Source organism: Bombina bombina, chromosome 5, assembly GCF_027579735.1.
Source record: "Bombina bombina isolate aBomBom1 chromosome 5, aBomBom1.pri, whole genome shotgun sequence".
Classification (NCBI taxonomy): domain Eukaryota; kingdom Metazoa; phylum Chordata; class Amphibia; order Anura; family Bombinatoridae; genus Bombina; species Bombina bombina.
The window spans coordinates 1062484907-1062497744 of NC_069503.1; the positions used below are offsets into that span (position 1 = coordinate 1062484907).

Here is a 12838-nt window from a genome sequence, read left to right on the forward strand (position 1 = left end):
TGTTTTCATTTTTTCATTTATTATCATAACATTGTTTTGTAATGAATGTATTTATTTATTTATTTATCAATGTATTGTTAATATCCTTTATCTGATGCCTCCCTTTGAATCCAACCTTCTAGCTCTGTACATGTAACTTTGGAGTGGTATGAGTTAAACTTATTGGAAGGAGTGTTCAGCACCGGCCAATAGTTACTGAGAACATGCTTTTTAAACTTGTGATGCATTTATTCTAACAGGTGTATGAATACAGCTCCTGCCGAAACGCGTAAAACCTGTTAGTCTTTTATTCCAACATGTGTTTTAATGGATGTTACCAATAAAGTCTATTTTTATTCATTCTACCTATGGATTATGAACTATTTTTTCTTAATATATACAGTCTATTTGAATAAGGGATCCACTGTGAATTTGACACATCTATTTATCAGAATAAAATATATTTACTGTGCTATTATTTTCATGATTTGTATTAGAAAAAGCTGATTTATTGTGCTATTAGCTGTTTTAATCTTCTGTATGTTCAAATATATTATTTTTCTTATTGTGTTTATGGTGTTCAAAACTAGGGATTGTCACACTCCACGTTGCTTTGCAGCTGAAGAACAGAGAATATTGGAAAAAACTTCTATTTTAATATGGAATGCACAGTAAAAAAAACAAACAAAAAAATTGTATATAATAAAATAATTAGTTATTTTAAATATTACACGCTACAGATACAGTATCACATTTTAAATAATGTCAAACTCCTAAGTAGGCATTGAATCATTATAATAGACATGCTTAAAGGGACAGTAAACGTTCAGAATAATGTTATATCATTTTGCACACAGTAATATATACAAAGTGCTTTGCAGGCTTGTTGGCTAATCACAGCACGCCCGGTAGCGCTATTAGACTAAATGTAGCTCGCTCCTACTACTAGACCAGAGCGGGAGCGAGCTACATTTAGTCCAATAGCGCGACCGGGCGTGCTGTGACTAGCCAGCGAGCCCGCATAGCACTTTGGATAGCCAAGACCCGCTCAGTAGATTTTGGAGCGGAGTCCAAATTTACACTTCAAAATCTGAAAATACTTTAAATTTTTTAAGTTACTGCTAAAATAATGTTATACAATTCTGCACTGTGTGCAGAATTGTATAATATTATTCTGAACGTTTACTATCCCTTTAAAGGGATATGAAACCCAACATTTTTCTTGCATGATTCAGATAGAGCATGTGATTTTAAACAACTTTCTAATTTACTTCTATTATCAAATTTGTCTTTGTTCTTTTGGTATCTTTTGTTAAAAAGCAGGGACATATGCTTAGAAACCATATGGAGAATAATAGGGCAGCAGTTTTGCAAGAATGTTATCCATTTGCAAGAGCACTAAATGGCATCCCTATTTCCCACCATATAGTGCTCCAAATACCTATCAAGGTATCTCTTCAACAAAGAATATCACAAGAACAAAGGAAATTTGATAATAGAAGTCAATTGTAAACTCTTTTAAAATGGTATGCTTTGTCTGAATCACATAAGACAATTTTTGGGTTACATTAAAATAACAAACCATAAGAGTAAAACATTGTAACATGAATAGGTATTTTGATTTCTCTTATCTATTAACTTTATTACAAACTGTTGTTTTTCCATTTGTTATATTTTCTGGGCAATTATCTATTTAAATATAATTAGACTATAAATAAAACACAAATGGGACAATACACATATCTAATGAAAAGAAAAAATATAACACTGTAAATTTATAAATTCATCTCTGCAAATCTAGATCTTAGAGTGGGGATCTTTTACAAGAATCAATCCGGCTACACAAATATCTCTGAAGGGCATGAGCCGCTGATTACTTCTGTATTCGGATCCTCATGAAAGACATGAATGCGCATTCCTACTAAATACATTTTATAATAGATGCAAATTGAAACATTTCTTACAATTGCTTTCTGTTGCTGAATCATCAAAGTTTAAACAGTTTTAGTAGCAAAAGACTGTACAATAGTGATGTATAGGTTTACACAGTTCATATACAGTATATATGTCCATTATGTAACAAAATAAATCACCCAGTATAGACAGACACCAGTTTCTATTCTAGATATGTTACTGCTTCATCCTAAATGCATATTCATTTTTATATCATTGTGTTTAATAAAAAAAATACATTAGCAATGTCACATAAATTTAACAAGTACAGAGGTAATTAATTTAAAGGGACAGTAAAGTAATGTTTCAGATAGAGCCTGTAATTTTAAGCAATTTACTTCTATTATCAAATTTGCGTTGTATTCTTGGAATCCTTTGTTGAAGAGTAAACATAATAGGCTAATAAGAAAATTAGGAAAGCAGTGTTTGCAACTACGTATAACATTGCTATAAGCATTGTTGCAAACACTGCTGCCAGATGACTAAAGACAGTGGTATGTGCACGCTCCTAAGCTCACCTAGGATTACTCTTTAACAAAGTATAATAAGAGAACTAAGCATAAGTCAACTGGAAAGTGGTTTAAACTATCATGCTGTATCCATGCCAGTTAAGTGTAATTGCGGCCTTACTGTCCCTTTAATGAAACTGTTGGTCAATCTATTAATCAGACATTTGAATGTAAAAAAAATAAATGTTCTACTTTATTAGAGGATATTATTTTCAAACAAATTTCCATGTTTTCCTTTTAGTTAAATACCTGTCTCCGATTTTCTTGTGACATAATTTATGTAATTCAAGCAGCTTTACTATGTCAAACAGCAGGTCTTCTAGGAATGGCTTAGTAAAAGCTGGTCTATGTAGTTTTCATACCACAGTGAGGAAGGGAAATTCATTACATTTAAAAAATAGAATTCTCTTATTTTACTTTGTGTTTAACCCCTGCAAAGGATTTAAACTAGACATGTGCATGGCGAAAAAATTTGTTTCGGTTCGGATCGATTCGGAATTTTTCGAAGTTCGGTTCGGATCGATTCGAATTCGGAAAATTTCGAATCGATTCATTTCGGATTAGTTTTGGATTCATTCGGATTCGAAGAAATTCGGCTGGATTCGGTTGGATTCGGTTCGTAAATTCGGCAATTCGGTAAGTGTTAGGTGTGATTAGACTAGTATTATACTGTATATTAGGTGTTAACCTAACATACTGTATAATACTAGTTTAATCCAATGGCCATCCAAATTTACGAATCGATTCGATTCGATTCAGTTCGATTTGGAAAATTCGGCAAAATTTTAATTCGGAAATTCGGTTCGATCCAAATCGCCGAATTTTCAGAATTTTCAGAATTTCCGAACCGAACTGAATCGCACATGTCTAATTTAAACTAATAGTTTAATTCACTCTCCAAGAACACCAACCCCTGTACCTTTCCTGGTCAGGATGAAACTGATATATGAACAATATGTTCGTATACCTGCATTTGATTGGCTCACCAACCTAATAGGGAGCTGAAAAGGAGAACTATATTGACTATGGCCTATTGCGGCTGTAAACTATAAAAAAAAGCAATGAAAACAAGGGATGTGCAAAAATTCAGCTTTCGTTATTCGTTAGAAAAACGAATGCCGTAAATGGCTTAGGTCTGCCGCATTGGGCTAATTGGCACTGGATTTCGTAGAGATAATTTGCGACACAATAATATCTGTGCAAATACATATATTAATGTGTTGCATATTTTCTCTAAAAAAGTCAGGGCGAAAATTAGCCGAATTCCACAGTCCACCGACTTTTTCTGCATTTGTTTTACTAACGAATATCAAAAACTGTTTTTTTTTTTCACTTTAATTAATAAAGACCAAGTCTATTTGTGTAACACCTTTGTAAGGGTGAAAAAACAATGAATAAAAATAAAATAACAATAAAAATAATAATAAAACAAAAACATATTGTTTGCACTAGAATTCTGCATCTCAGATTTCATGGAAAAAAATATGAACTATAATCTATAGTTACAGTATGTTACATTAAAATATACTGAATTATACAGTTGCTTTAATTGCTGTGTTTCAATTGCATCATATTAGCATTCAAAATATATAATTAATTTTTACAATTTATAGAGACAGGTGCATTTCTTGAAAATTGATCATGGTAATTAAAGGGATATTAAGCTCCAAAATTATCGTTCATGCATATGCAGGAGCCCTATTTAAAAATATTTGCATGAAAAAGGTCAAGCTTAAGAGTTGTTGCAATCAATTAACACAGAGGGTGAGTTTTAAAATATTTTCAGTACATTACGACTATATTTGCTGCAATTGTTTTTCAATAGTCAAGCTCCACCCATCACTTGCTTCATTTGGAGATACCAATCAGAACTTGCTACTAGAGTAGACACAGCTATCAACGGTGATTATGTTCACAAAATATTAATTGTTTTGCCGTCCCTTATCAGATAATCCCTGCTGAAGCCAATGAGGGACAGATATGTGTTACGGTTAGGCTTGAGAAGTCTGCCATGTGCTCTTGCAGTTATCAAAATTGGAAAACGTAATTTTCAGACTTAAACTACAGGAAAAGGGGGAATCTATATATTAAAAGTTTAACGCAAAGTTGTTTAGTACATGCAACTGGGCCCTAAAAACTACTTGCTTACTGACTCATAAGCAAAACTCCACCTGCTCTACATATTGTTTTTTTTTCTCAACACATTTTAGAATGTCCTCTTTCAGATGCAACATAGCACTAGATTGTTTCCTTGTACCTTCAACTAGTAGGAAAAAATACAGTGAGTGGATTTATGTTTCCTTTGGGATTGAAATGATGAGTAATTAAAACTGATTATATTTACAGAGTAAAGTGAAGATTCATTGCTATCTTTAATAATGGTAAAGTACAGAAGAAATTGGTTCAGTGTCTTCTTTAGACTAAATAAGACGGCACACATTGAAGAGTTATGCACCCATGATCAAATAATCTGCTTGGAAGTTTTCCCTTTGACGTCCAGGTGTCTGTTTCAGGATCATAGCAGTCAAATGAATCTGTATCCTCAATGGCGTTATCTACAGTAAGACAACGTCCGCCTGTCACATAGATTTTATTTTGCAGAACTGTGGCACCATGATGCATTCTTCTGTCCTTCATGTCAGCACATTTTCTAAACTTGTTTAGTTTCACATCATAGGCAATGATTCTTCGTGTATAACCTGCAAGACAATGAAGCTTAATTTTAAACACAGTTTATAGTTTTGCTACAAGATATCAGTTTTCTTTTAAAAGGCCATGATACCCAAATGTTTAAACACTTGAAAGTGATGCAGCATAGCTGTAAAAAGCTGACTAGAAAATATCAACTGAACATCTCTATGTTAAATAATATGTATGTGTGTATGTTTCTCGGGCGTATCAAAGACACTGCCTCACCCGCCTCTGACCTCACTGCACGTCACTGCTATGTAAAAAAGAAAGATATTTTACCTCAAAAGTTTCTCAGTAGCCACATCCCATTGTAAGGGACTTCTAAGCAGCATATCAGTATGTCTGTCCCGGAACAACCGAAGGATTGAGCCTTGTGCACTCTCATCTTATTTCCCTATTCAGTGTAAGGAAGTTTACAATGAAATCTTATGAGAGTTAAGTGAAATCTCATGAGATCACAGTAAAAGAGTTCATGACCTCAGCACTGTTGATGTTGATTGGCTGCTGTTCATTTCTTCATTTTTTATTTTTTTTACCTGCAGCTGGGAGCAGCTGAAGTTTAGCTTTTTACACAGAACTTACTCTGCTGAGCTGAGAAAATTGTGAGGTAAAATATCTTCCTTTTTACATAGAGATGCTCAGGTGATATTTTCCTGTCAGCTTTTTACAGTTATACTGCATCAGTTTCAAGTGATTTAGCATATGAGTATTATGTCCCTTTAAGTGATTTTAAATATTACTAGTTCATTGTCAAAATGGCTGTGTAATGAGGTTTGAGGACACATAACGGTGTCAGTATGTATTTGACTGACAAGCCCTTCTAGAAGTTCAAATTTACACTATTTTACGTAAGCTTTCTTTTGTTATTGGCCAATCCTTTTTTTAGCTCAGTAACACTAGCTAATACTTTAACTTTATTTAAAGGGACATTAAAGTAAAAATTAAACTTTCATGAACTTGGAATTTTAACAACTTTCCAATTTACTTCCATTATCTAATTGTCTTCATTCTCTTGGTATCCTTGTTGAAAAGCATACCTAGGTAGGCTTAGGAGCACCAGCAATACTGTGAGCTTGCTGCTGATTGGTGGCTTCACATATATAACTCTTGTTGTTGGCTCGCCTAGTGTGTTCAGCTAGGTCTTTGTTGTCTCTTCAACAAAGGAGGCCAAGAGAAATAAGCAAACTTGATAATAGAGGTTTCATTGGAAATAATATGATCTGTCTGATTCACAAAACCAAAAAATTGGGTTTCATGTCCCTTTAGGTTTATGCCGCTGTCCAGCTGCTCCTCTCCTGCCCTGAATGTTCAGAAATAGCAGGTGAACAGTTTTTTGTCTGACAAAACAAAATACATTTTTGTCTGTATACACGTCTGTCGAACACTGTAACCTAGATTACAAGTGGAGCGAAATTGTTACCACGAGAAGGGTACATTTGATTGTGATTATGCAATATTTTTACTGCTACAACTTGTATTATAAGTAATGCATAAAAAAATATCAGGACCTCATTTCTATGAACGTGCAGTAACTAACGCTCCCTATAAGTTGACTGAGGAGTGCAAAGTGGAAATACACGCTTGTATTCCAAGACTATGGTTAGGTCTTGTACTCGAGGGATAATAATATTACCGCTAGAAATATTAACCAAAGTGAAACGTTCGGGTAAAGCTCAGGTGTGACTGTACATACAGGACGTCATAAACCATAAAACTGGCCTCTTTCAATACTTTTTACAAAGAACTCAGCAATTGTGAACAGAATAAACACACTAATGTCATTGTTAGATGTAGAGACAATGTATTTTAAAATTGGTTTGTCCTTGATATGTTTACAGTGACTTGTTATACCAGTTTCAGAGTGTAAAACTTATGGGAAATGGCTCCTTTAGGTATATTTTGTATATGAAATAGCTATCTGCTAAACCATAAAAAACATAACCTAATCAAATTGTCTGAGTATGCAGGGAGAGCAGATCTCTATATTTACACTGTATACAATAATGGAAAAATTAACATTTTATTATCGAAGACTCATTTATCTTATCTCTCTGTCTATACACAGTGGTAAAATGAGCAATTGAAAAGGATAATGCTATTACCTGCATCCCCCACTGGGAACTTGATTACTGCTCACTACCCCCTTTTGTTTACATAGCTTTTCATAAGAGAATAGTATTTATATTTGTAGTATATGCGGAGGCATCAACTGAGAAAACATCTATTTTGAATGGTAACTTAAAGGTAAGGATCTATTTATAGAAAATTTGATAAACTCCAGCATGTAAAACATCATCAATTGGAACATACAGGGAGTGCAGAATTATTAGGCAAATTAGTATTTTGACCACATCATCCTCTTTATGCATGTTGTCTTACTCCAAGCTGTATAGGCTCGAAAGCCTACTACCAATTAAGCATATTAGGTGATGTGCATCTCTGTAATGAGAAGGGGTGTGGCCTAATGACATCAACACCCTATATCAGGTGTGCATAATTATTAGGCAACTTCCTTTCCTTTGGCAAAATGGGTCAAAAGAAGGACTTGACAGGCTCAGAAAAGTCAAAAATAGTGAGATATCTTGCAGAGGGATGCAGCACTCTTAAAATTGCAAAGCTTCTGAAGCGTGATCATCGAACAATCAAGCGTTTCATTCAAAATAGTCAACAGGGTCGCAAGAAGCGTGTGGAAAAACCAAGGCGCAAAATAACTGCCCATGAACTGAGAAAAGTCAAGCATGCAGCTGCCAAGATGCCACTTGCCACCAGTTTGGCCATATTTCAGAGCTGCAACATCACTGGAGTGCCCAAAAGCACAAGGTGTGCAATACTCAGAGACATGGCCAAGGTAAGAAAGGCTGAAAGACGACCACCACTGAACAAGACACACAAGCTGAAACGTCAAGACTGGGCCAAGAAATATCTCAAGACTGATTTTTCTAAGGTTTTATGGACTGATGAAATGAGAGTGAGTCTTGATAGGCCAGATGGATGGGCCCGTGGCTGGATTGGTAAAGGGCAGAGAGCTCCAGTCCGACTCAGACGCCAGCAAGGTGGAGGTGGAGTACTGGTTTGGGCTGGTATCATCAAAGATGAGCTTGTGGGGCCTTTTCGGGTTGAGGATGGAGTCAAGCTCAACTCCCAGTCCTACTGCCAGTTTCTGGAAGACACCTTCTTCAAGCAGTGGTACAGGAAGAATTCTGCATCCTTCAAGAAAAACATGATTTTCATGCAGGACAATGCTCCATCACACGCGTCCAAGTACTCCACAGCGTGGCTGGCAAGAAAGGGTATAAAAGAAGAAAATCTAATGACATGGCCTCCTTGTTCACCTGATCTGAACCCCATTGAGAACCTGTGGTCCATCATCAAATGTGAGATTTACAAGGAGGGAAAACAGTACACCTCTCTGTACAGTGTCTGGGAGGCTGTGGTTGCTGCTGCACGCAATGTTGATGGTGAACAGATCAAAACACTGACAGAATCCATGGATGGCAGGCTTTTGAGTGTCCTTGCAAAGAAAGGTGGCTATATTGGTCACTGATTTGTTTTTGTTTTGTTTTTGAATGTCAGAAATGTATATTTGTGAATGTTGAGATGTTATATTGGTTTCACTGGTAAAAATAAATAATTGAAATGGGTATATATTTGTTTTTTGTTAAGTTGCCTAATAATTATGCACAGTAATAGTCACCTGCACACACAGATATCCCCCTAAAATAGCTATAACTAAAAACAAACTAAAAACTACTTCCAAAACTATTCAGCTTTGATATTAATGAGTTTTTTGGGTTCATTGAGAACATGGTTGTTGTTCAATAAAAAAATGAATCCTCAAAAATACAACTTGCCTAATAATTCTGCACTCCCTGTATTGAAGCAGAAAAAAGTATACAGTACAATGTAACTTTAAATGAATAAACTTGTAGACATTCCCAGTTCATCACTGTAGAAAGCTCACCTCCTATTATGAAGATCTGATCTCCCACCACAACTGCAGGAGCGCATACATTTTTTACCATCCTGGTCTCCATTCTGAACCACATGTTTCGTGAAGTATGGTAAACCTAGTGAACCAATTAACACAGCAATATTTAGGGAACTACAGAAGAAATAAGTGAATTTAAAAGGAACAGATTAGAATTAGTAAGTACAATAACAAGCAATGGAACTAAAAGCAACAGAATGTTAAAAATGTATAAAATAGTTCCATATGTAACGTGCAGAAGAACCCATTAAACCAACCTTGTTTATTGTATTTTGCATTACAAGTTCCTGAACCAGTGCCATCTTACACATGGTACCTAATAATCTCCTTCCAATTGTTTGTCTTGTTTCACTAATTCAATTCTGCTCTCTTAATAACAGAATGCTCTTCATAATGAAGAAGAGGAATGCACTTTGGGAGAGCGTAGGCATTGGCAAGCTTTTGTATCATGCCTGAACAGGAAACGGGTGATTTATGTTGCTATCAAGAATTTAAATCAGTTATAATATTTTCCAGGTAGACTGTTATACCAGTTATTGAACATATTGTACTATTGCATTAGGGCATGGAAAACAAAGAGTTGAATCAAAGGCATAAGTGTAACTATTGGGGTGCAGAAGCTGGTTTGCTTCTGCACCAAAAGATGTACAGGGATCCCAAAGGAACCACATAAATATAGATACATGTGTATTTAGATATATTTATGTGCATGTGTGTGTGTGTATATATATATATATATATATATATATATATATATATTTGTGTGTGTGTGTTTGTGTTTCTATGGGTTGATTATCTAACATTCCCTAGTATCAGATGTTAAGAACCTTGGATTCCTCCAATAGAACATAATGGAGTTTGTTAAAGGGACAGTCTAGTCAAAATTAAACTTTCAAGATTCAGATAGTGCACGTAATTTTAAACAATTTTCACTTTTATCATCAAGTTTGATTTGTTCTGTTGGTATTCTTAGTTGAAAGCGAAACCTAGGTAGGCTTATTTCTAAGCCCTTGAAGGCCGCCTCTTTTCTCAATGCATTTGACAGTTTTCACAGCTAGAGGGCATTAGTTTATGCGTGCCATATAGATAATATTGTGCTCACTCCCATGGAGTTATTTATGAGAGGGCACAGATTGGCTAAAATGCAAGTCTGTCAAAAGAATTAAAATAAGGGAGATGTCTGCAGAGGCTTAGATGCAAAGTAATCACAAGATAATCACAGAGTTAAAAAGTATATTATTATAACCGTGTTGGTTATGCAAAACTGGGGAATAGGTAATAAAGGGATTATCTATCTTTTTAAACAATAAAAATTCTGGTGTAGACTGTCCCTTTAATAAAGCAAAACGTTACAGGGTAGAGTGAAATTAGCAGGAATCAGAAGCCACTGCATTGCAGCCAATACAAATACTCTATTTTCAGCATATAAGGATCTATTTAAGAAGCAGAAGATGCTGCCTCCGACCCATTCCGCTTCAGTTCCGGCTGAAGGTGAAGTTAAGAAGCAGCTGTCCTAAGACCGCTGCTCCTTAACTCGTCCGCCACCTCAGAATACGATCGGGGCGGCATTGCACCAGCAGTTCACAAGAACTACTGGTGCAATGATAAATGCCGACAGTGTATGCTGTCGGCATTTATCGATGTACGGTGGACATGATTCGCTATACCGCACATTAATAAATGGACCCCATAGTATCTTACAACTTTCTCTTTTTTTCTGTTAGAGTAATGTGTTTTCTACATTCTGACACAATCTCTGTAAATTTTAGTCTGCAGGGGGGAAATATTTATATAATATGTGAGACTTGGCGGAAAACTTTCAGCTGCATTCATGAAACTCCCCTGCCAATTCCAATACCAGACTTTTAAGTAAAAATTTTAAATATTTTTTTGCATGTCGTACTACAGTATTGACTTAAAATGTTTTTTTCTTGTATAATTTCAATATGATTTTTAACCATTTAATGGGCACATCGCTGGTATTTCTATGGGGGTGCCGCTTTCAATAGCGCAGTTTTAGCAAGCTTTCCAGAGGGAGGGAGGGTCTAATAGCGTGGTCGTTAAGGGGTTAAATTTTACATCAAAAAACATTTTTTTGCAGAACAATTGGTTACATGTGTTTAATGATTCAACATTAAGGGGCCAATTTATCAAAGCGTCAACTATGTTGCATTCACCGGCATCAATAAGCTCGCCAAACATCGCTGCCGCGGATCTGAATACGATCTCCTTATTTATCAAAAAAGTCATCAAAAACACACGCATCAAGTACTATGCGAAGAGCATCGGACTGGTGTTAACTAACAGTCATCGATGTTGCGGCTATTCAGGTTTTGCCCAACTTTATTTATACCATTTCATTACTGTCCATGAACAAGCACATTTCTCTAAAGCTAATCTTTTATTTTTCATCTGTTAATTTCCAAGAAATAGATTGATTTATACCTCAACAAACAATATCTCATAGAAAGTTATTTTTATATTGATTTGTTATATGATACTTTCACAGACATTAATGTTCATTTGTGTTTCTAGGAGTCATGTTTTTTTATTTATTTTTTAAATTATTATTAATGCTAGAATTTGTACATATATCCTTACTTGTGTGTGTATATATCGTGGCCGGACTTTTAGCCGGCGGACATTTGGCAGACTGACATTTGGCCGACGGACATTTGGCCGACGGACAAGTGGCTGTCAGATAACAGTCCGGCCACGAGATAGATAGATTTGATAGATAGATACATAGATTAGATAGATAGATTAATAGATGCGATAGATAAATTTGATAGATTCGATAGATAGATAGATAGATAGTTTTGATAGATAGATAAATAGATAGATTCGATAGATAGATAATTTCCCAGACAGAGAATTACAAGACGTGCGACTGGGACCCATGGTAAGGTTCCCAGAGGCAGTTGCGGCGCCCGAGGCTCTGATTAGAACAGAGCACTCTGGAGCGTATCTACCCTCGGCCGAAATCGGAACATTCTTCGGCATTCTGTCCGTCGGCCAAATGTCCGTCTGACAGAAGGCTGTCTGCCAAATGTCCATCTGCATTTTGTCAGAGCACTGTATATATGTGTGTGTGTGTGTGTGTGTGTTATGTCAGAAATCTTTTACAAACATATTTACATGTCGCTAAGTTCCTTTTTTTGTTCTAAACAATGTTGTCTGTCATATCTCTGTGTTTATTCATACCACTGCATGTATATATTGTAAATGTATTATTATTCTGAGCAGGAATAATTGCGAATATAACACGTAATCAGAGTTTCATGTGTATTTATTTGCAATCAATGGATATTTTAAAGGGATAGGAAAGTAAAAATTTAAGTTGCGTGATTCAGATAAAATTAACTTCTATTTTCAAATGTGCTTTGTACTCTTGGTATCCCTTGTTGGAAAAGAATACGCACATATCCTACACTAGTGGGAGCTGCTGCTGATTGGTGCCTGCACACATTTATCTCTTGTGATTGGCTAACTAGGTGTGTTCAGCTAGCTGCCAGTAGTGCAATGGTGTTCCTTCAGCAAAGGATAACAAGAGAATGAAGCAAATTTGATAATAGAAGTAAATTGGAAAGTTTTTTAAAATTGTATGTTCTATCCAAATCATGAAATAATATTTTGGGGTTTCCTGTCCCTTTAAGAGCTGGGCCAGGTTTCTCTCTACACCTGTCTAACCCCTCCTGATTGCAATCTATTTTTAAAA

At 35.5% G+C, this 12838-nt stretch overlaps 1 protein-coding gene across 1 annotated transcript in view; it reads right to left on the bottom strand.

The window, feature by feature from the left end:
• Positions 1 to 615: 615 nt before the first annotated feature.
• KLHL38 (kelch like family member 38) overlaps positions 616 to 12838 on the bottom strand; it is a 37366-nt gene continuing 25143 nt past the window's right edge. The window contains exons 3-4 of the mRNA XM_053715334.1: positions 9094 to 9199; positions 616 to 5140 (exon numbers count right to left, since the gene is read on the bottom strand). Of these exons, the coding sequence (XP_053571309.1) occupies positions 4857 to 5140; positions 9094 to 9199 (390 nt within the window). The 3' untranslated portion in view covers positions 616 to 4856. The remainder of the gene's footprint in view (positions 5141 to 9093; positions 9200 to 12838) is intronic.